The sequence below is a fragment of the Oryx dammah genome, unplaced genomic scaffold (genome assembly GCF_014754425.2).
Source record: "Oryx dammah isolate SB20612 unplaced genomic scaffold, SCBI_Odam_1.1 HiC_scaffold_2, whole genome shotgun sequence".
Lineage (NCBI taxonomy): Eukaryota > Metazoa > Chordata > Mammalia > Artiodactyla > Bovidae > Oryx > Oryx dammah.
The window spans coordinates 160,628,810-160,650,347 of record NW_024070186.1 but is presented as its reverse complement, the minus strand read 5'-3'; the positions used below and the strand labels follow the sequence as shown (position 1 = coordinate 160,650,347).

At 56.1% G+C, this 21,538-nt stretch overlaps 1 protein-coding gene across 1 annotated transcript; it reads left to right on the top strand.

The window, feature by feature from the left end:
• The first annotated feature begins 1,901 nt into the window (after positions 1 to 1,901).
• Positions 1,902 to 14,125, top strand: TFAP4 (transcription factor AP-4). The gene is made up of 7 exons (XM_040255741.1): positions 1,902 to 2,373; positions 9,928 to 10,093; positions 10,201 to 10,299; positions 10,701 to 10,871; positions 11,381 to 11,521; positions 12,166 to 12,321; positions 13,136 to 14,125. Exons 1-7 carry the CDS (start codon positions 2,285 to 2,287, stop codon positions 13,319 to 13,321), a joined length of 1,008 nt encoding a protein of 335 aa, XP_040111675.1. The 5' UTR covers positions 1,902 to 2,284; the 3' UTR covers positions 13,322 to 14,125.
• Positions 14,126 to 21,538: the final 7,413 nt, after the last annotated feature.

Below are 21,538 nucleotides of genomic sequence, written 5' to 3'. Positions count from 1 at the left end.
TAGGAGCCGGGAAGGAAGTAAGAACGGGTCAGATGAAGGGGGTCTACAGAGCCTCCAGGGAATGAAAAATAGCCTGGAGGAACTTCTTTGGTGGTCCAGTGGTAAAGAATTTGCCTTTCAAGGCAAGGGACACAGGTTTGACCCTTGGTCAGGCAACTAAGCCGAGGTACCACAACTGGAGAAGTCCACTGGCTGCGACAAAGACCCAACACACCCAAAAAGAAAAAAAAACAGCCCGGAGTCTGCGGACTTCTCATGCTACTGTCATGAAACAGGTGACAGGAAAGAGTTGGGTGGCTGGTGGGAGCAGTGGTATTTCAGGTGTTGGGGCAGCTGAGCCAAGGGTCTGGGTTTGTGCCAGGGGGTGTGGTTTTGTGCATCGGAGACAAGACAGGGCCCTAGAAGAGAAGATCCCTTTGGCAGAAATGGGGAAGCCAGTTGGAGTGACAGTGTGCCCAGGGAACCAGGCTCCGGCTGGGTCAAGGGATTTTTGAGGAAGATGGAGCGAGGGGTGGATGCACTTCCCCCAGCTCTCCTTCATTCATTCTCCAGGCACTGTGGACGCTGCTCAGTGTACACAGTTAAGTGGCCCTGTATCCTCTATTGTCCCCCGAGGTCATCCTTCTTGCTCCCGCAGTGAAGCCTCCCAGGGACCCCAGATATTACCCAACAGCTGACTTGAAGGACTGCAAAGCATTCAGGCAAAACTGCCAGGCCTCTACAAGGGGCTCCGAATATCTAAAAACAATAACATTTCCTAATAATAACAGTAATCCTTGTTATTAAGAGGGTTTCAATCAGGAGGCGCGATCTGGGCGGGAACCTGGAAGGCGGATGGGATTGGGAAAGGCGGTGGGCAGGAGAAAGGACATTCCAAGGCAGGCGCGGTCTTCCTGAACCAGGGGCCAACCTCTAGGAGCCGGGGGAGGGGACGCGGGAAGGAGGGGACGGAAGCTCCCTGGCCAGGAGTCCTTTCCTCCTCCGTCCCAGGCCTTCACCCTTGGTAGAGAGCGCACCCTGCCGGGGGAGCAAGTCTCGCCCTAGCTTCGCCACGAATGGGCAGCTGCAGCCTTCCGCCAGCCCAGGCCAAGCTTCGGCGGGCCTCTCGCTGTCCAGCCTCCCAGCGGAGGGCTAAAGAGAAGAGGACAGGAGGAGACCCGCAGCAGCCACCGGACCTTCGGGCCGCGCCGCCAGCCGGCCTCCGGGGCTGCTGCTGTCCTGGCCTGCCTCCACCCTTCCCTCCCCGCCCGGGCCCCTGCTGCCTAAGGCAGCCCCAGGATCTGAGGCGCCCGGCGCGCCGCCCCCCGCTTTGCCCTCCCCTCCCCGGCTCCGGGATTCCCAGGTTCCGGAGCCCAGGCCGACCGGCCAGCAGCGGGCAGCTGGCAGGGAGGGAGTGAGGGAGGGGGCCGCTCGGCCTCTGAAGTCGGCCCCAAGTTATATGTGGGAAGCGGTGGCTGTGACGCAAGTTTCCAGGGGGCCCTGGGCTTGGAGGGAGCGCGCCAGAGCGGCTCCTCTCCGAGCAGTTGCAACCGTAAAAAAAAAAAAAAAAAAGCCCCGAGCAGCACCCCAGGCCGCCTTCGCCTTCGCCGGGCCCAGCAGCGCGCTCCCGCCCCCCGAGGGTCTTCGAGGGCGCAGACCCTGTACCGGGCAGTCCCCGTCGGACCCCGGGCGCACACGCTGGGCTCCCTCGCTGTGGCTGGCCGTTTCTTTTTTTTCTGCTACGCTTGCCAACCTGTCAGCTGATGGACCTCATCACCCATAGTGGCGCATGTAGCTCGGCCGCAGCTCGCTCCATTCAAGCCGCGCCCCCAAGGCCGCCCGCGGCCCCCGCACCCGGAGCTGGGGTGGGGGGTGGCCCGCAGACCGGGGCCACCACCCACCCCCGGGGGCCCGCGCCCCTCTCGCCCCGGCCTCGCGCCGCCCGGGGGGCGCTGCAAATAGTCCTTTGTTTACATGCAATTCCTTACTCCGCGGAAGGAGGCCAGGGGAGTGCTGAGTTTTCACCAGCTGTTTCCCGCCTTGAAACAGACATCTGATCAGCTGCAAACACACACACACACACAGACACACACACACACATACACACGCCCGGGGAGGCAGGCCGGAGAGACCTCCCTCCCGCCCCTCCCGCCCGCCTCCCTCCCCTCGCCGCCGCCGCAGCCAGCATCTGGGACCGGCCGATTCTGCACCTCCGTCCGGCGCTGCCCTTTGATTCGGATTTCCATCTTGCATTCTCCGGCGGACCGCGGGACCTGGCTCGTGCAGAGGAGGGGGGCCGATCGCTATGGAGTATTTCATGGTGCCCACTCAGAAGGTGCCCTCTTTGCAACATTTCAGGAAAACAGAGAAAGAAGTGATAGGAGGGCTCTGTAGGTGTGTACTCCTCCTCCCCCTCACCCCCTTCCCACGATTGCAGCCCCCGGCCAGTCCGCCCAGGCGGGCGCGCGTGTGCGCACGCATGGCCCGCGCCGCGGACCCTCTCGCCTTTCTTATCCGCCGAGGCGGCTGCAGCCCCGCGCGCCAGGCTTGGGCCGTCTGGGGACCTTCCTCCCTCGAAACGTGGGGGCCCCGAGCGGCTCCGGTCACTTTTGTCCGCTGCAGGCGGGCGAGTCGCGACGTTTGTAAATTGCAAACAGACCCACGTGGTTCTGCAGCAGTCCCGGCCATGCTTGGTGCTGGTGGCTTCCCCCCCGCGCTTCCTCCTCCCCCTCCCGCGGCGGCTTCCTTCCTCTCCCTCCTCATCGCTCTCTCTGGGCCCCCCCACTCCAAGGGGGACTGGGGGGCCCGTGTCGCGCGTGGGGCCGCGGGGCCAGGGGCTACAATGCAGCCACGCCGCGGCTCCGAGCGCGGGGAGGGGGGTGCGGGGAGCCGGGTGGTTGTGAGTGTTTGCTGGGACGGGGGCTGCAGCGGGGTCGGAGGGCGTGCTGGAGAGGGGGTGAGGGAGTGGGCGGGACCCGGGGGGCCAGCGCGGCCCGCCGGGAGCGCCGCGGACCCGGGCACGTTGGCGGCCGCCTGCTAGCTTGCCGCCCGCGCCCCGGCGCTGTTTACTAGCGAGGCCTGGACGTGACTCTGCAGCCCTCTTGGAGTAGGCGGACCTCCGCGCGCCGCCTCGCGGGAGCTGTAGTTCTCTGCGCCGCGTCGGTGCGGCATTGTGGGAGTTGTAGGCGCGCCCAGGCCATGCTTTACCCGCACAAAGCTCGGCCCCCGCGGGCGGGATGGGAGAGGCAGGCTGGGTAGGGGGCTTTTTGGGAAGTGGGCACCGTAGGCCGCCCCTAGCCTCGCCGGATCTCTGCCTGCCGCACGTGGGCCTCGGCTGCAAACTTTCGCGTCTCACGCCCCTCCCCGAGTCATAAACCGAAAGCATCCAGTTGCCCAGCAGGCTGGGTGGGTGGGTGGTCCAAGATCCGTAGCCCTCCCCAGGAGCTGCTTAAATTTGGCCCGGGTTGCTCCGGGATCTATCCTTTGCCGAAGAGAATGGGTTAGGGGAATCGCCCTGGACACTTGTTAAAATGCACACGCCCGCAATTCTGATCGCTAGAAGGGCCTGTGTATCAGCATACTGAACACTCTGCGGGACTGCGATACCGCGTGGGTTGTTCTCTGCGGGTCCAAGTTTGGGACCTGTGGCTCCTTTCCTCCCGTGCCGCTTTCGGAGAGAAATGGCTCCCCAGGGCTGGGGCCACGTGCTCTGCCGCCCCGGGCAGTCAAGGCGGAGATTGAGGGAGGAGGAGTCGCAGGCGGTGTGGCCAAGGCTGGTGGACACCATGGGCTGCAGAAACCAGGCTAGGTGGAGGTTGCTGCACACGTATACATCGTTCCCGCCCCCTCTCCCCACACAGGGCTCCTGCCTTAACTACTCTCAAGTTCAAGGTGGTGGGCAGTCAGCAGTCCTGAGTGTTGGCCCTTCCCCAAGGTCCCTCCACCTGGAGGGCTTAGCTGTAATAAGTGAAAACAAAAAGAAAACAATTCTGGAGCTTGTAATACCTTGTAGGGTCTCGTTTTGCAAGACTTCTCTCATCGAATTGTTAACAGTCTTCCTCTGCTAATTAAGTGGCTTTATGATTTCTGTGTGGGTGGAGGACCCAGGTTTTCGAAGGAACAGGTAGGGCAAGTGGTGGGGCTGGGACTTGAACTCTGATCCCTGCTGTTACCCTGAACTGCTGGTTGCTCCGGGAAGGGAAGGGCTGGGCAGTGAGGAGGTGGGTTGAGCTGCCCCAGATGCTGGAGCGGACATCCTGGGCCTGACCTCAGGCAGGTGTGGCAACATAGGACCCTCTGGCCACAAAGCCTGAGCCTTGACTCAGTCCTCTCTGGGCCCCTAGGACTCCTGCTTGACCTGCTTCTGTTCCAAGCCCCCCTTCGGAGGAATCCAGCGGTTCCTTAGGGACCAAGTGCCCCAGGCTTGGGCATGGGGACTGCCCGGCTTGCCCAGCTGTGAGGCAGTTGTCAGCCTATGTGCTGGGTGTGGAGTTGGGGCCTCTGGGTTTATTCATTTTCAGACGGATCTGCCGGATGAGGTAGGATTGCATGTGGGTTGGGCAGGACCTTCTGGCCAGATATACTGGCTTCTCAGGCTGGTGGACTTTGCTCCATCCCTTGTTGACTAGCCCGGCTCCCTGCTTCTCTTCTACTGGAGCGAATGGCAGTGGACCGTGGGTGGGGGTGGGGGTGGCTGGAATGGGCGGACCTGACAGCGGCGCCCTCACACACTGTGTGGTCTTGGACCCGTTGCCTAACTGCTCTCAGCGTCTGTAAAATGAAGCACCTGTGAAGCTTGGCTATGCGTGTGGAAAGTGCCCGGTAGCTGTTAAGTGGCGCTCGGATTCTTAGAATCAGGAGCATGGTGGTCTTAAAGAGTTTAGCTGCCCGCTGCCAGGGAGAAAGAGGCCAGCTCCCCTCAGGGAGCTACAGAACAATTAGGGGCTTTGGAGTGTGTGTTGGGTCCCTGGTCTGGTACTTACGAGACACTTACTTTGTGCTGGGGCTTCCCAGTTGGTGCTAGTGGTAAAGACTCCACCTGCTAGTGCAGGAGACATAAGAGACACAGGTTCGATTCCTGGGTGGGGAAGATCCCCTGGAGGAGGGCATGGCAACCCACTCTAGTATTCTTGCCTGGAGAATCCCATGAACAGAGGAGCCGGGTGGGCTACAGTCCATGGGGTCCCAAAGAGTCAGACATGGCTAAGTGACTAAGCATACACACACCATGTGCTGGGATTGAAGACACCACAATGAACTAGAAGTTGCCCCTCTCCTAGGATATGGAAGTCTCATGGTGCTACAGAGTCTTGTCAGTTTCCTTAGATGCATGAATTCTGGAATCTGGGGTACAGACTCTGGAAAAGCAAAGCATCTTGTTACCCTCGATCTCTCTCTCTTTTATTTATTTACTTTTCTGTTTACTTGTCTGCGCTGGGTCTTAGTTGTGGCATGTGGGATCTTTGATCTTCATTGAACCATGAGGGATCTTTAGTTGTGACATGAGAACACTGAGCTGCAACATGTGGAATCTAGTTTCCTGACCAGGGATCAAACCCAGGCCCGCCTGCACTGGGAGCTCGGAGTTTTAGCTGCTGGACCACCGGGGAAGTCCTCCTCCTCCATCTCTTTTAAACTTCGCTCTGGCCCTGTGAAGTGAGGCAATATGTCCCCATTTTTTGAATGGGGAAACTGAGGCTTCAAGAGGCAAAGTGCCTAAGCTTGGGATTCCACAGCTAGTAAGTGGCAGGACTGGAGTTTCCACTAGAACCCAATGCAGGCCTCCCTCTGAGAGGCTGGAGAAACTGGGGGGAGGGGTGTTTCTGATGGGGACAGTCCGGACATGGTTTGTTCTGGGACCGTAGGCAGGGTGTATGGATAGAAGCAATGGGCATGGGCCAGGGCCTCAGGCTGCTGCAGTAGCTGCTGCAGGAGAAGGATGGGGGCCTTGGGCGTCCTTAGTGAGAGGGTCATCTTCCTTCTGTCCTCCTTTTTGGGGTATAGGAAAAACTCCAAGTGGGCTTTCCCACCTCTGCACAGACATTGAGTGGTAGGTTTGTGAATGACTTTGGGGCAGTGTGAAATGAGAGCTCTCAATGGCTAATTTGAGGCTGGAGATGGGTGGGTATTGGGGGGCGGGTGTGGGGAATGGGGGATACCCATTTGCACTTGGGCTGGGTAGAAGGGACGGGTATAGGTTGGGATCTAGACTTGAAGAGCCTGCTTCCTGCCCTTGAGCCTCTGGTTGGGATGCCAGGGTTATTCTGGGGGGAGGGAGGGGAGGGGTTGTCTTGGGGGTACCCTGAGAGTGGAAGCGGCAGCTCTGGTCTTGGCACTGGAGGCTCTGCCACCAGCTGCCCAACCCCAGGAGACCGGCTGGCTGAGGGCTGTCAGGGAGGGAGAGAGAGACAGTGTCTGTGGACCAGGCCTCACTGCTGACCTGGGGGTTCTGAAGTTGATGTGAATGAGTGGAAGGACCTTACAATTACTGTAAATCGGGTATACTTCTGCAAAACTCAAAAAGAAATGTAAGAAACTTCCAGGCGTTTGCAGAAAAACCCACTTTATCTAGTACAGTAGCAGCTGGAAATGCTAATTAGCCATCCTTTATAGGAACCCCTGGCAGGCGAGCACTCAGAACCCCTGGTTAGTCATGATTCCACTCATCAGAACTTTGGGTTAGTCTGCATTCTATTAAAGAAACTTCCAGGGCTATTTAGGTGAGTTGGTCTTGGTGGCAGCCCAAATCCCTATGAGGAACTGTGGCTTTGGGGTGAAGTCTGTTTTTTGAGCTTTTAAGTCTGCACGAGCTTAACCAGCAGCTAGTTAGTTCCTGAACCAGGAGGCTGGGCTGAGGGACTTGGTGCTGAAGGGGACAGCATGGACCATTCAGAAGAGCCAGGCCCCCTTCGTCTGGACTGGGGCTTTCAGGCCTGGGGTCCTGTGGTCTCCTTTGGTGTCTCCCTACCTCGTGGGCATCCTGGGGAGAAGGGAGGGGCCAGAGGTTGGCTCCCCAGGGCTGAGGTTTCCTGAGCAGATGAGTGGGCTGGCGGGGTAGGGGGTGGGTTGTTGAGTTCTGGCTTCAGCCTGGAGAGTTGGTGAGTCTCAGCTGGGAGGCAGGGGGGCTACAGGGCTGTATGTGAGCCCTCAGTAGAGGGTGCCGCCCACAGGCAGGGGAGAAGGAGATGCATTTTGGCTCCTGCAGGTGCCTGTGGTATCCTGGTGTGGCTGCCGGACCTTGGGCATGCCAGTTCCCCTCCCAGAACCCTGGATTCCTCACTGCAGCTCAGCCACTAGGTGTCCTTGGGGGTCAGGGAAAAATACAAAAAGTCCTGTGAATGGCAGTAAGAGCTGACCCGTTGACCGTGCACACCTGTTCATAGCCTCTCTACGCGGTGACTGTCACTGTCTGTCAGGGCATTGGACCTGTGGCGCTGGGATTGGGGTTCAAGTCCCAGCCTCAGCACGTACCAAAGCTGTTCCCTTCCCAAGCCTCAGTGTCCTCATCCCATCAGGCCACTTGACTCAGAGGAAGGTTGAGATGGTTCAATGAGATAATTCCAGCAAAGTGAGTCTTTAGCACATTATGTTAAGAACTTAAGACTTTTTTATTTTTTAATTTTTTTGGCCACACCAAGTGGCTTGCAGGATCTTAGTTCCCCAACCAGGGGTGGGTTAAACCCGGGCCCCCAGCAGTGAAAGCACCAGTCCTAATTCTCAAGACTTTTAGAAAACAGTAACTCTGTGGCTAGGCTCTACAGGTGGGCCTTCTGGAAGGGGCAGCACTCAAGAGTGGCCCAGGGGTGCAGGTGGGGCTCCTTTTTGACCCTTTAATGCTCTGGTCAGCTCTGGTCTCCATCTCTGGTGATGCATGGGCATCACCAGGAGGGAACCCAGGGAATGGGTGAGTGGGGGCGTCTCTCCCTGTATCTCTCCGGGTGGGGGAATAGGAAACTCCCAGATGGATGTGAGTCACCTGGTGCGTTGGCTTTCTGGGGACATCTCGCCCCATCTCTCCCCATCCACCTGCCGCAGAGGGTCTGGAGGGCGCTGGCAGGCCTGGGAGCCCAGACTCAGTTCTGATCTCCCTTCTCCCCCCACCGGCAAAGGGCAGGCAAGCTGCTGCGCATCCGGTCTCTGACCTTCATTTTCTCTTTTTCTCCATCACCCCCACTGTGTGGGTGCATGCTAAGTCACTTCAGTCATGTCCTACTCTTTGCGACCCTATGGACTATATAGCCCGCCAGGCTCCTCTGTCCATGGGATTCTCCAGGCAAGAATCCTGGAGTGGGTTGCCATTTCCTCCTGCAGGGGATCTTCCCCACCCAGGGATCGAACCGCGTCTCTTATGTCTCCTGCGTTGGCAGGTGGTTTCTTTACCACTAGTGCCACCTGGGAAGCTTCCCACTGTCGGGTTAGGGAAACAGAGAAGTGAGGTGCCCCTGGTCTGGAAGTCGGGGAGCCAGGTGCCTGGCTGTCTGAGCAGGAAACTGCGTCCCTCCCATTCTGAGCCCTCAGTCCCATTTGTAAATGGGGGGTCATGGGCCCCTGTGAGGGAACTGTATCTTGGCAGGGGAGGTGGGGGGCTCCCAGGGAGATGCTGGGGCTGCTGGTGGAGGACAGGACTGGTCTGTGGACCCCTAGCACCAGCTGATGTGAAGCTTGCTCCCAGCTCACCCCCAGCTGACCATCCTCATGTGGGGAGAGGAGGCAGAGACTCAGGAAGGGGCAAGGGCAAGTTCAGGGGGTCGCTCAGGGGAATGAGGTGGGACAGGTGGGGTGGGTGGGGGGCCAGGAAGATCTTGGCTGTCTCTAGCTGTGGGAGACACGCTACCCTCCTCGGTTTCCCAGCAAACTCCTTTTTTCCTGGGGATGGTCAGAGGGGGCCGGGCACCTGCCTCTGAGCACAGGCTGCTCCGCCATCGATGGAAAAAAGCTGCTCAGAACCATCTCCCCTCGTTCCCCCAGATCCGGGGGTGTGAGCTGTCTTGGCCTGGGCCTGGACCAGGTCATCCCAGGAGGGCCCCTCAGGAGGCAGCCGGGGCTGTGGCTTTGGGTGGGGCCAGTGGCCTCTTCTGGGAGCCTGGCATCTGGAAGCCATCAGGCCAGGGGTGGGGGAGTTGCAGGAGAGGGCCTGGGAGGGGAGCCTGCCTCTTTCAGGCCACACACAGGCCCACCCCTCGGGAGCAGTGGCGTTGGGCCCAGAGCCCTGCTGCTGGCTCTGTCTCCCGCCAACGCCTCTCAGCCTGCAGCCTCGTCCCCTTCCACTGGCTGCCTCTCCTGCGAGATGCAATCACATAATATGCAATAACATCGCCTGCTGTGTGCTGGGAGCCTCGCTTCTCTGGCCCAGGGTGGGCCTGCCTTTCAAGGTGGATGGGCTTGGGGACAAACTGTCTGTAGAGGGGCCTGGCTGGGTCCTCTTCCTGGAGCGACTGGTACCCGGCTTGTCTTGGCAGTCTTAGCACAGCATCTTGGGCTGGGCTGGGGGCATATGTAGGAGCGTATGTGGCTGTGGAGATGGGAAGGGAGGAGGGACATCTTCCTCCATCCTCAAGCCTGCGACCCTGAAAGAGGGGGCCCTGGGGGCACAGTGAGGAGCTCATAGGTGTCAAGAGCAGATGTCTCTGATTATCACCTGAGGCCACTCGCATCCAATCACAGGGATTCTTAGCCATGTGGGTTTCCGGGTCCCACTCAGGCCTGTTGGCCAGACAATGGGGTTAAGACTTGGGGTCCACACACTGACGTTGACACCCAGGCATTTCGGAACATGCTACTGCATCAGCCCCCTGGTATGCTGCAGGGTGTAGGCATCAGACAGAGCCGGTATATTCTGTAGGGGCGGCTTGCCTGTTACACTTGGACCCTCTGGAGATGAAGACAGGGGCCCACTGGGAACCAGGCATGGAGGGCACCCAGCCTGAGCCCATCCCTGTTCTCCCGTAGCCTGGCCAACATTCCACTGACCCCTGAGACTCAGCGGGACCAGGAGCGGCGGATTCGGCGGGAGATCGCCAACAGCAACGAGCGGAGGCGCATGCAGAGCATCAACGCGGGCTTCCAGTCCCTCAAGACCCTCATCCCCCACACAGATGGAGAGAAGCTCAGTAAGGTGGGCGAGTGTGCCAGGAGGACTTCCTGGAGGAGGAGGTGGGCTGGAGGGGGAGACTCGCGAGACATCAACAGTTGGGGTCCCTGACTCATCCCTCCTGCCCTCAGGCAGCCATTCTCCAGCAGACAGCAGAGTACATCTTCTCCCTGGAGCAGGAGAAGACCCGGCTCCTGCAGCAGAACACACAGCTCAAGCGCTTCATCCAGGTAGCGCTCTGCCCTCCTCCTGTGCCCTCTCCCTGGCGTGGGCATGTCTAGGCCCAACCACTGGCTTGAGACTGTGATGTGGCTGCGGATCCCTTCTTCCCTATTGACCTGCCTACTTCTGGCACTTGGCTTCCTGCCTGGGGTTCTGACTTAGCCATGGGCAAGTGCAGTACAGTGGGGCAGGCTCTGGAAGCAACTGGGTGACTTTGGGAAAGCAGGTCCCTTCTGCCTCCCTTTCCAGCCTTGGCTTGGTGGATTTGCACAGGGGGGCTCCCTCGTGCACGTGCATCTGGGTGTGTCAGCTTTGGGGGGCTGGAATGGAGCTCCGCACTGCCCTGGTGGTGGTGCTGGTGGTATATGCAGTGTCACCACACACTCATCAGCCCCTGGGGGTTCCCCAGGAGCTGAGCGGCTCATCCCCCAAGCGGAGGCGGGCGGAGGACAAAGATGAGGGCATTGGCTCGCCGGACATCTGGGAGGACGAGAAGGCGGAGGATCTGCGGCGGGAGATGATCGAGCTGCGGCAGCAACTGGACAAGGAGCGCTCGGTGCGCATGATGCTGGAGGAGCAGGTGAGGCGGGCGGGGTGAGGCAGGGGAGGCGATGCTGTCGGCTCGGAGCTCCTGATTTGTGCCGGGGCTGGGTGTCAGGTGTCCGGTGGGGTGATCAGTGGCGAGCAAACACAGACAAGTTCCTGCCCTGGGCGGGGGGCGGTGGTGGTGGTGGTGGTGGTCACTGTCCGGGCCTGGGGAGATGAGTCAGAGGCACTCACACTGTAAACACGCATCCGTGTTAAAGGCCACATCGGATCGGTGGGCATCAGTGAGGGGGAGATCTGGGCTGGTTCCACCCCATAGCTTCCTTGTGAGGGTGGGAGGAGCAGAGAGGGGAGAAGGGTACTCCAGGCAGAGGGAACCGCATGGGCAAAGGCCTGGGGCTGGAGGTAGGCAGGGAGGGAGCACAGCCTGCGGGAGGGAGAGGAGTCAGTGTGGGCCTGGCGGGCTGCGGTGCAGGACTTTGGTCTCAACCCTGAAGATGTTGTGGAGGGCTCCGCCCCTGAGCCCCACTGCTCCACTCCCAGGTCCGCTCCCTGGAGGCCCACATGTACCCGGAAAAGCTCAAGGTGATCGCACAGCAGGTGCAGCTGCAGCAGCAGCAGGAGCAGGTCCGGCTGCTGCACCAGGAGAAGCTAGAGCGGGAACAGCAGCACCTGCGGACCCAGGTGAGCGGGAGGGGCCTGCAGGGGCAGCCCGCACCTGGGCCGGGGCTCACAGACCCAACGTCAGTGCTGCCGGGTATCCAGCGGGGCGGACCCAGGGCCTCAGTCACAGTAGTGTAGATGTTTCTGGCTCCCAGGTGTCTTGCATACATGATTATGTTGACTCCTTATAGCAGCACTTTGAGGCCTGAGCTGTTATTGCTCCTGTTTTACTGATGAGGAATTGGAGGCACAGAAAGGTTCACTAACACGCCCAAGATTGCTCAGTGAAGTGGGGTAGGGATTTGAACCCTGGCCATCTAGATTCAGTCTGAACTCCTAACCACCACTGTATTTATTAAATGTGAAATGCTGGCATGGCTCTGGAGAGGGAAGGCCTGTGCAGTCTCAGATGGTCAGAAGTCCCTCTCCAGACCACCTTGCCTTCGTTTCTTAAAATAAGAGGGGTGGGAGGGGTCACGATTTGGGTGGCCCCGAACTGTGAGTAAAGGAGGTTGATGGGCTGCTGGGGTGTTTGGTGGAGGTTCCCCAGGTGGTGGGCAGAGGGAGATGGTTTGGAGGACTGTCCCACACCCTCTGTGATGGACGGAAGGGAAGGGGCTGCTCCTAGAACCTTTGCAGAGACACTGAGGGCCCCTGTCTTGCAGCTCCTGCCCACTCCAGCCCCCACCCACCACCCCACGGTGATAGTGCCGGCACCGGCACCCCCTCCCTCCCACCACATCAACGTTGTCACCATGGGCCCCTCCTCGGTCATCAACTCTGTTTCAACGTCCCGGCAAAATCTGGACACCATCGTGCAGGTACCTGGGCCCTGGGGAGAGGGCAGTGCTTACGGGCTGCCCCCTGGGAACAGGCCCTTTGGGGGGAGATTAGAAAGTGGGGGAGTGGAGGGGATAGAGACAGGGATATTGAGCATTGAGTCGGGGGAGGAGGTCTGGAAACCAGATGGGTTTCCATCTCTGCATCCTGGGTGAGGGGCAGAGAGGGAGGGACCGGATGGCCAGGAAGACCCCATTCCTTCCCTCGTGGGGGTTTGCTGGGGCTGTCCTTTGTTCCCGGAGCCTCCTGCTTTCAGAGTTCTTGCATCTGTCTCTTGGGTTTTGGGATGGGGGTGGAGGTGGAGGAGGAAGAAATGAGATGCTCAACTCTGAAGGTTGAGCCTGAAGTCCCTGCTATGCCCAGCCTCGTGCAGAGACCCCCTTTGGGAGGCCCAACAACATTACAAAGAAAGAAACAACCCAAAGGCCCAAACGGAAAAAAAAAAGTCCATTGAAGTCCCAGGAACTTGAGTTGCACCCGGCAAACTGAATAATAAAATTAATAACAGAGACCTTCCATAAAGCCAACAGGCAGGCTTTTGAAATACATAAATGAGGGAGAGAGGCTTATGACTTCAGGCAGGCCTGCACTGTCCCTCTTCCAAGCCAGATTCAGCTCATGAGAGAGCTTCTAAAGTTTGTTTTCCCCCTGACTCTGAACGGGCTGCCCCTTTTGCCAGGCTTCCTTCTGGTTCTTTCTGGGGGGTGTGTGGGTGGTGGGGGAGACACTGCTGGAGACGCTGGCGGTCCACATGGACCCGGCATCCTCACGGCAGCCTCCCCCGCCCAATCCCAGGCGATCCAGCACATCGAGGGCACCCAGGGCCAGGAGGAGGAGCAGCGGCGAGCCGTCATCGTGAAGCCGGTCCGCGGTTGCCCCGAGGCCCACGCCTCGGACACCGCCTCCGATTCGGAGGCCTCAGACAGCGACGCCATGGACCAGGGCCGGGAGGAGCCGGCAGGGAACGGGGGGCTTCCCTGACCAGCCCCCCAGCCCTCCTCTCCCTTCTGGGGGCTGGAGGGGGCGGGGCAGCAACTGGGAGAGAGACGAGGGTGAACGAGTGAGAAATTTTTACAAAATTTACGGCGTCATTTGGGTCTCTTTTATGACCTCTTTTTTCAATACTGTAAATCGTCCTTTGAGTGAAGCCGCTCTACCCGAAGTCCGGGGCTGGGGCGGCAGGAGCGCCTGGCAGCACCCGGGCAAGTGAGGCTGGGCCTCGGCCCCGGAGGCTGGGGAAGCGGACGTGGAGGTGCCTGGCCTCTCTCCGCCAAAAAAGCGTTTTTTCAATGAAACATGTTTTTAAGAACAGGGAAAAAATTCAAAACAAAACCCCAAGGTATTTCTGCCCTCTCCGGAGCCAGCCCGACGACCGTCAGTTTTTAATTACCCCTTCCCTCCTCTTTTTTTGGTGTTCTTTCTCCTTTAAGCACTTACATGGGTTGGGGGTCTGGCTGGGTCGGGGCTCTGGGGGTCCGGGGGTCTCCACTGCTTCTCGGTTGGGGTTTGCTGCTGCCCTTCTCCCCTCCCCTCCCTCGCCACCCGGCCCCCACCTCTCCCTCCAGGTTTCCCATCCTGCACCCCCAAAAAGTCTTTGTCTCTCTCTTTGTTTTGTTTGTTGTTGGTTCTTTTTTGGTTTTGGTTTTTGTTTTTTTTTTTTACAATTTTGAGGTCTTTGTGTTCAAGGAGAAGCTATTATATTTTGTTAAAAAAGTGGGCGGGGGGAACCAAGAGGCCACTGTGCCTTTATAAAGAAACAAAATAAAGTTTGTACTTTGTTTTTTAGATTCTGTGTCTCCTGGGGGCTGTGTCCTGAGGGGCTGGCGAAAGCTCCCTGGGGTACTGTTTGGGCCTGCTGGAAGGGGACTGGATGTGGGTGAGCGTGATGACTCCCCCAGCTTATTATTGTGGTGTTATGAAGAGAAATCAGGGTCCTGAGATTGCCTGGGTTTACTCTGGGGATTCTGCAAAGATGGGAGATGGTGTTGGGATTGAGGTGAGCGGTTCCCAATTTCTTCTGGGTGGGAGACAGGAGAGAATGAACAGCTAAACCAATAGTTCCTATCTGCTAGAGAAAGGACACAGGATGTTCAGGGCTCCCGATTGATTGCCACTTCCCCGGCTTGTGTAACTTCTCTGAACCACAGGATCCTCATCTACAGAAGGGAAGGGAGCACTGCCTTAAGGTGCAGTGTTTAAGAGCTCAGGTCCTGGAGTCGGTCTGCTGTTGATCAGTTTCACCTTGGGCACATCTCTTGATCTTTGAGACTCAGTTTTCTCTTCTGAAAGTTGGGAATCATAAGGGCTCAAGGTTAATTTCTTAATCCCGTATGATCAGAGATGGCTTAATAACATCTCGCTCTTGACCTGCTTTCCCTCAGGTATGTGACAGGTACGTTCAGACTGAGGTCAGAGCAGAATAGTTGATTCACACCTCACCCCACATTGAATGGTTCAAGACATGAATTTGTTGGATAGAAAGGAAGGCAGGGGCCTGTATTTTTTTTTAACTTTTAATACTTTTTTTTAAGTGAAATTAACAGAATTTAAAATTAAGCATTTAAAAGTAAACAGTTCAATAGCATTTTGTTGTTCAGTCACTAAGTCATGTCTGCCTCTTTGTGATCCCATGAACTGCAGCACTCCAGGCCTCACTGTCCTTCACTATCTCCTGGAGTTTGCTCCAACTCCTGTCCATTGAGTCAGTGAGGCCATCCAACCATCCCATCCTGTTACCCTCTTCTCCTGCCCTCAATCTTTCCCAGCATCAGGGTCTTTTCCAATGAGTCAGCTCTTCGCATGAGGTAGCCAAAGTACTGGAGTTTCAGCTTTAGCATCATTCCTTCCAAAGAACACCCAGGACTGACCTCCTTTAGAATAGACTGGTTGGATCTCCTTGCAGTCCAAGGGACTCTCAAGAGTCTTCTTTTAGCCAGGTGTAAGACGCGCCACTCCAGTGTTCTTGCCTGGAGAATCCCAGGGACGGGGAGCCTGGTGGGCTGCCGTCTATGGGGTCGCATAGAGTCGAACACGACTGAAGCGACTTAGCAGCAGCAGCAGCAGCAAGACGCATCCTACGGGTTGCAGGCAGCGCCTAAAAGGGTCAATAGAGGGCGCTGTGGAACCAGGATGTCTGGCAGCAGGGGCAGAGGCTCCGCCTCCTTCCGGTGTCTGCTGGACTACTCAGTTCCTATAGGCCAGAGGCGGGGCTCGGGGGCGGGGTCAAGGGAATACCGAAGACTTGTCCTTTGGAGCCCAGCGACCGTAGGCGGTCTCACCAGCAGGAGGCGGGAATCGGGGGCGCGGCCGCGGCCCCGCCCCTTCCCGGACTCGCCCCGCCCCTCCCCGCCCCTCGATGCGCATGCTCCTTGGTGCCTCAGGCCATCTAGAGCGCTCCCGAGAGCACGCTTCTCCGGCCCTGGCCCGACCCCGCCCCGCGCCCTCCCACGCACGCTCCGCACGCAGAGGCGGCAAACGTGCATTTCCCGCGTGTACTCCGCACGGAGGCGCTCGCAGGCTTTCCGCTGTGCCCGCTGGGTCGTGTGGTGGCTCCTTCGCTGCAGAAGTTTGGAGCCCCCGCCGTTCCAGTGACTTAACGATGTCACAGTCAGAAGGGAATGACCTTAGTGTTAATAACTTGTTTCCTTTTAACCCACAATGTTTGAGATGTTATTTCCTCACAGGTAGCCAATGTAAGAAACTGAAACCATTCGCCTCAAATTGGGACTTGAACCCATGTGCGGAAACTTGGACACTGCCAAAGCCCAGCTTGGAACTTAAACCCAAATGGCTGGGACTCGAAGGTGGCCAAAACTCACTGTCTTGTGAGGTCATACATCTGATTTCAGGACCTAATGAAGCTCAAGCTCTTGATGTCTCATCACAGAAAGAATTCAGTGAGAGACAGAGTGGTAGGTAAGAAGTAGATTAATTTAGAAAGAAATGCTCCACAGTATGTAGGCCATTTCAGTGCCATAGAGTGGACCATGGAGGAACGCAAGTGCAGCCTCGAAATGTGGTAGTTAGCTCTTATGGACTGGGTAATTCATAGGCTAATGAGTGAGACGGTTATTCCAACAATTTTGGGGAAGAGTTGGAGATTTCCAGGAATTGGACCACCACCCACTTTTTGGTCTTTGATGTTCGTGGAACTGTCATGGCGCCTCTGGTGAGTCACTTAGCTTGCTGAGCTGTTACTGAGGATGAAGTTCTAGTTGAAGTTGACTTGTCTGCCATCTTCGACCCATTTAGTTCTAATCAGTTTACCTTGTGTCCTTGGGCTTCATCATTCTTTCAAAGGTTGTGCCCTACCCCCTTCCTCTTGTTTACAAACTACACATGAAATAGCTCATTCTTCCTGCCAAATCTGGGAGCCCTGTGTGCAATACTTTGGCCACCTGATGCGAAGAACTGACTCATTTGAAAAGACCCCGATGCTGGGAAAGATTGAAGGGGACAACAGAGGATGAGATCGTTGGATGGCATCACTGACTCAACAGACATGAGTTTGAGTAAATTCTGGGAGTTGGTGATGGACAGGGAGGCCTGGTGTGCTGCAGTCCATGGGGTTGCGAAGAGTCAGACACGACTGAGTGACTGAACTGAACTAAACTGTGTGCATCTTGCTCTGGCTACACCTTTGTAGGGAAGGCCTTGGATCTGGGCACTTGGGAGCCAGGCCTAGGATTCAGAAAGGGCACGGTGTCCAATGGGCACAGCAGACACTGGCCTGGGAGGAGGAAGAAGTGGAGATAATGTGGGAACCAGATTGTAGAGGACTTTCAAGTCATGCTACAAAGCTTGGACTGTATTTTTTGTGAAGGGAAGGAGTCTAGGAGAGACATGACCAATGCAAAGTTCAACAAAACCTTTCTTATAAACTTTTGTATTGAAGTACTGTATTACGTACACTTAGAGAAGGCAATGGCACCCCACTCCAGTACTCTTGCCTGGAAAATCCCGTGGACGGAGGAGCCTGGTAGGCTGCAGTCCATGGGATCGCTAAGAGTCAGACACGACTGAGCAACTTCACTTTCACTTTTCACTTTCGTGCATTGGAGAAGGAAATGGCAACCCACTCCAGTGTTCTTGCCTGGAGAATCCCAGGGATGGAGGAGACTGGTGGGCTGCCGTCTATGGGGTCGCACAGAGTCGGACACGACTGAAGCAACTTAGCAGCAGCAGCAGCAGAGGGCTCATAATGAAGCGTTTAGCTCCATGAATTTTCACAGACTGAATGTACACCCATATAGCCATCATCTTACCAAGCCTTCAAGTGGTTTGTTTCTTAAACAAAAAATTGTTGGAAGTAATTACAGGAATGTACAGGAGGCCACCCGCAGCCTTCACCCTGCCTCCCCCAGTGCTTACATCTTGCCTACCTAATGTACCCCATGGAAACCAGGTGAGTGTTTTTGGTGCAGGCCACAGGACTTATTTAGAGTTTACAGTTCTGCATGGGTTCACTTCTGTACCTGTGTCTACAGTTGCTCTGTACCATTTTGCAACAGCGATTTTGAGAACTGGAGTTGCTCTGCATCCTCACCAGTACTTGATATTATGTTGTCAGATCACTCTATTTTTCAGTGTTTTTTTCAAACCAATTTGGTAGGTGTAGAGTAGAATCTCACCACATTTCTATTTATATCTTTTCGGCCACACCTTGAGGCATGCGGCATCTTAGCTTCTTGACCAGGGATCGAACCCTGGCCCCTTGCAAGGGAAGCATGGATTTTTGATCACTAGACCATCAGGGAAGTCCCTAGTTTTGCTTATTTTATATTGTCATACAAATCGTACAGTATATATACTCTTTTTGTCTGGCTTCTCAATATAATTCTCTGAGATTCATAATTGATTTTGTATATATTAGCAGTTTGTTCTTTTTTATTTCTAAGAATACTGCATTGTATGAGTATACCACAATTTGTTTAGCCAGTCATTTAACAATGGACACCCAGGGTGTTTCCAACTTATGACCATTGTGAATATATTCTAGTAGAGACTGTCCCCCAAATAGATTGTGCCAGCCTATGGATTCTGTCACCAGAGTGACGGTGAAGGGGCATCGAAGCCTGTGCCGTGGACCCTCTTTTGTGGTGGTTTCTTTGGGAGGGGACTAGGTGTTCTTGGTTCCTAGTGGCCTCCCCCACCCTATTTTAAGGTCTTTGTTAGGGATTAAATCTTATGGGAAATGTATGTCTGCTCTGATCTCAAGGATTGTGACGTTGCACCATGTCCTCTTTGTGAAGATCCTCAGAAGAAATTCCTGTCGAGTCTCAGCAGCAGAAATAATTTCACTTCTCTGGAACAGTTGGTTTGTTCTTATTTTAAGGATACTGAATTGGCAAGTGATCAAGTTACACACACGTGAGGGAAACGTATGCACTGCCACTTGCTTTTGTATCAGCCTTACACATGGCTCCATTTCGTGTGCCTGTCTTTGTGTGGTTTTCATCTCCTGTTACTTCCCATTCTTGTTTTCTTGGTGTACTTTATGGCTATTTGGGACCCATTTGTATGCTTTTCTGGCACAGGGTGGGTTATGATAAACGCTGCTTGTGCCCTGATTTGGGGGTGTCTGGCAGCAGAACATTCGCCCCCCACCCTAGTTCTGTGAGATGTTGAAGGGCTATCTAGCAGAAAGAGGGAGGGACTCCCTGTGACCTTGGCCTCCTTAGCGGTTGGTTAACTGGCCTCAGACCAGTACATAAAGCCCATGCAAATCCTCCAGCCACCTCTTGGGGCTGGTCGGCCAAGTTGTCCTTAGCCCCAGATTTGTCTCTGGCTCTCCCCTGCCTGCCCCTGCCCCTCCTGGACCCATTCCGCAATCCCTTCTTCATCCAGCTGCCTCTCTGTGCTCTCCTGCAGGCTGCTGTCCTTGTGGCCTTTGTCTTTCCCCCTCCGTCTGGAGTTCCGCATGCCCTTCCTTGCCCTACAAGTCCTGGGCTGGGGCGTGGGGTCAGTGCCATCCCCTGCCTTGATCCCCTCTCTCCTCTTGCCCTGCTGAGTTGCAGGTTTCGGTGTTGATTGACGCGAGCGCATGCTGGCTGAGAGGAGGGGGGGTAGGACTGGGGGCTGGGGGGCAGGATGGGCCCTGAATCCGTAGGAAGGAATGAGCTCCCCGAACCGGCTGTCCCCCCCACCACACCCCTGGTGTTGAAAAGGAGCTAGGAGTGACAGCTGCAGGGTTTCCTGAATTAGGGGGCCCAGGTCACAAGTTCCCGCGGGTGCGGCCTGTCTCCATGGCAGCCTCAGGATCAAGTTCAAGAGGAAACCGCACAGCGATTGGAGAAGCCTGCGTGCGAGTGCTGCACACATTCCAGAGATTAGTCGTCCCTCTCACGTCGCCTCTCGCCTATCTGAGGCAGATAGAGAGGATGCTCTGAAAACGGGGAAAGAGAATTGACGACAGCCTGTTCTCTTGTAGGGAGAAGGAATTGTCTGGTTTGGACGGGCACTGACAATCAGTGGGGTCTGCTTGTTTGAGATCAGGAGAAGGGCGATCTCCACTCTCCGGGGGACCTCATGGTGCATGTCCCTGGCTTCCTGCAAGAAGGTGGGATGGCAGTGGGGAGGAGGTCTGGAGCCTGTGGCTGGCTGTGGGCCTCAACTGGCATGCAGAACAGCAGAGGCAGTACTCTGTGGTAGTACTCTGTCATTGGAGGTATTCAAGCAGGGGTCTCTGTGAGGGTTATTGTAGGGAGGATGGTGGGAATTTGGGTCCTTCCAAGGAAGACAGTCTCTAACTCCTGAGGTAAATGGGAAGGTCCTCTTGATGAGAAATGAAATCTGCTGACACCTTGATCTTGGACTTCCAGCCCCCAGAACCGTGAGAAAATAAACTGTCGTTTAAGCCCCCAGTCTGTGGTGTTTTGTTATGGCAATTCTAGCAAAGTAACATGCTGTCCTTTTGTGACTTTTGTTTCACTTTTCATAGCATTTTCAAGGTTTAGCCACATGTTGTAGCATACCTTAGTATTTCTTCTTATTTTTTTAATGACTGAATAATATCCCATTGTATGGCTGGACCACATTCAGTTTATTCATTCATCTGCTGAGGGATACTTGGGCTTTTTTCACCTTTTGGCTGTGGCGAGTCATTTGCTGGGTGTACAAGGACCTGTTTGACCGCAAACAGGGCATCTTTAAATCAGACGCAGTCAACCCTTTAAGCGGAGCTGGGCTCACCCTCCCTGTCTTCCTGGTTTGGGTTCCTGTGGTTTCTCTGACCCTCTGTCTGTTCCCCACATCCCTGCCCTACCCTCCACCCCCTTCCCTGATGTGCTAACTCCTTTCCCCCTACCATGGATGCTATTCAGTTGGTTGATGGGAGAAGCACCAGGTTTGTGAGGCAGGCAGATCCGGACTCAAGCCCAGCAGCTCTGTTCCTAGTTGGCGACCCTGAACAAATCCCTTCAGCCCAGAGCCTCGGGCTTCTCTGTGAGGTAGTGACGTTCGCCTCCCATCCCTCGAAGCCCCGGGCGGAGCGGGCACCTCCTTGGTTCAGATGTCCTTTTCTCTCCCGTGACCGAATGAAGCCCCTCCCTCACAAGGAGGGCCCCCCACCCCCCGCCTGGCCCCAGCTCCCCAGCCATGAACACGGGTTGGAAGACTTATGTTGGTGTGTCAGTCGGGGTCTCCTGAGAAACAGCCAATGGGATCTGTGTTTACAGAGGGGGCCTGAAAGTCAGAAATCCAAGGGGGAGGAAGCAGCTGGAAGTCAGGTGCGTGGGCAATTGCAGTCTGAAGGCAGAACCCTCCCCATTGTGGGACCTCAGTCTTGCTGCTTAAAGCCATCAACTGATTGGGTTAAACCCACCCACATTAGAGAGGGTGATCTGCTTGACTCAGGCTGGGGTTTAATTATTTTTATTTATTTTAAAATTATTTATTTATTTTTGGCTGTGTTGGGTGTTCATTGCTGTGTGCGGGCTTTCTCTACTTGTAGTGAGTGGGGGAAACTCTAGTTGCAGTGAGCGGGCTTCTCATTGAGGTGGCTTCTCTAGTTGCGGAACACAGGTTCTAGGGCATGCGGGCTCAGTAGTTGTGGGGCATGGGCTTAGTTGCCCCTTGGCATGTGGAATGTTCCCCAGACTGGGGATCGAACCCATGTCCCCTGCCTTGACAGGCGGATTCTTAACCATTGGACCACCAGGGAAGTGGGAAGTCCAAGACTGCAGATTTAAATGTTATGCA